At 67.2% G+C, this 647-nt stretch overlaps 1 protein-coding gene across 1 annotated transcript in view; it reads right to left on the reverse strand.

The window, feature by feature from the left end:
- GPI (glucose-6-phosphate isomerase) overlaps window positions 1-374 on the reverse strand; it is a 38,804-nt gene extending 38,430 nt beyond the window's left edge. Inside the window, exon 1 of the mRNA XM_019505564.1 lies at window positions 214-374. Within this exon, the coding sequence (XP_019361109.1) occupies window positions 214-332 (119 nt within the window). The 5' untranslated portion in view covers window positions 333-374. The remainder of the gene's footprint in view (window positions 1-213) is intronic.
- Window positions 375-647: the final 273 nt, after the last annotated feature.

The raw sequence follows: 647 nt of genomic DNA on the forward strand, positions 1-647 counted from the left end.
GGCAGGATGGCAGGGCCGGGGCCGGGGCCGGGGCCGCCCGAGCACGGCGCTCGCCATGACGAAGCACAGGGCCGAGAAGCGCCCGGGCCGTGCTTCCCCGCACGTAGCCGCCCGCAAGGAGGAGCCAAGGGCAAGCGGGCGGAGAAGGCCGGGCCCGGGCGCACGTGCATCCCCCGCTTCCCCGCGGCGCCCGGGGCCGCCCGCGGGCCTGACCTGAGCTTGTGGAAGCGGTCCTTGTCGGCCTCGAACAGGTGGCGCAGGACGAGCTTGGAGACGTTTGCCCTGTGCCACTCCAGCAGCTTCTTGAAGCTGGGATCGCTGGAGAGGGCCATGGTGCGGGCGCAAAGCTGCGGTGCGAGGAGCGGCGGGCCGGGCTACGCGGGCGCCGGCGCTTTATAGCAGCGAGCGGGGCCGCCCCCGGGGCGGGCCCAGGCGCTGCTCTGCAGCGTTGCCGGTGACGATCCTGCTCGCACGGTCACTTGGCCCCTAGTAGGACGTGCAGTCAGGAATAGTAAAACTCCTGTTCAAAACGCTCGGTCTTTTTCGAGACAACTCATTGATAGAGCATATGCAACACCCAAGTCACTCAGGGAGTCTCAGCTGACTTCGGGGCTCACCTTTCTGACAACTGCTTGCTTGAAAATAAA

Source organism: Gavialis gangeticus, unplaced genomic scaffold (assembly GCF_001723915.1).
Source record: "Gavialis gangeticus isolate Ggan-Ray unplaced genomic scaffold, GavGan_comp1, whole genome shotgun sequence".
NCBI classification, from domain to species: Eukaryota; Metazoa; Chordata; order Crocodylia; family Gavialidae; genus Gavialis; species Gavialis gangeticus.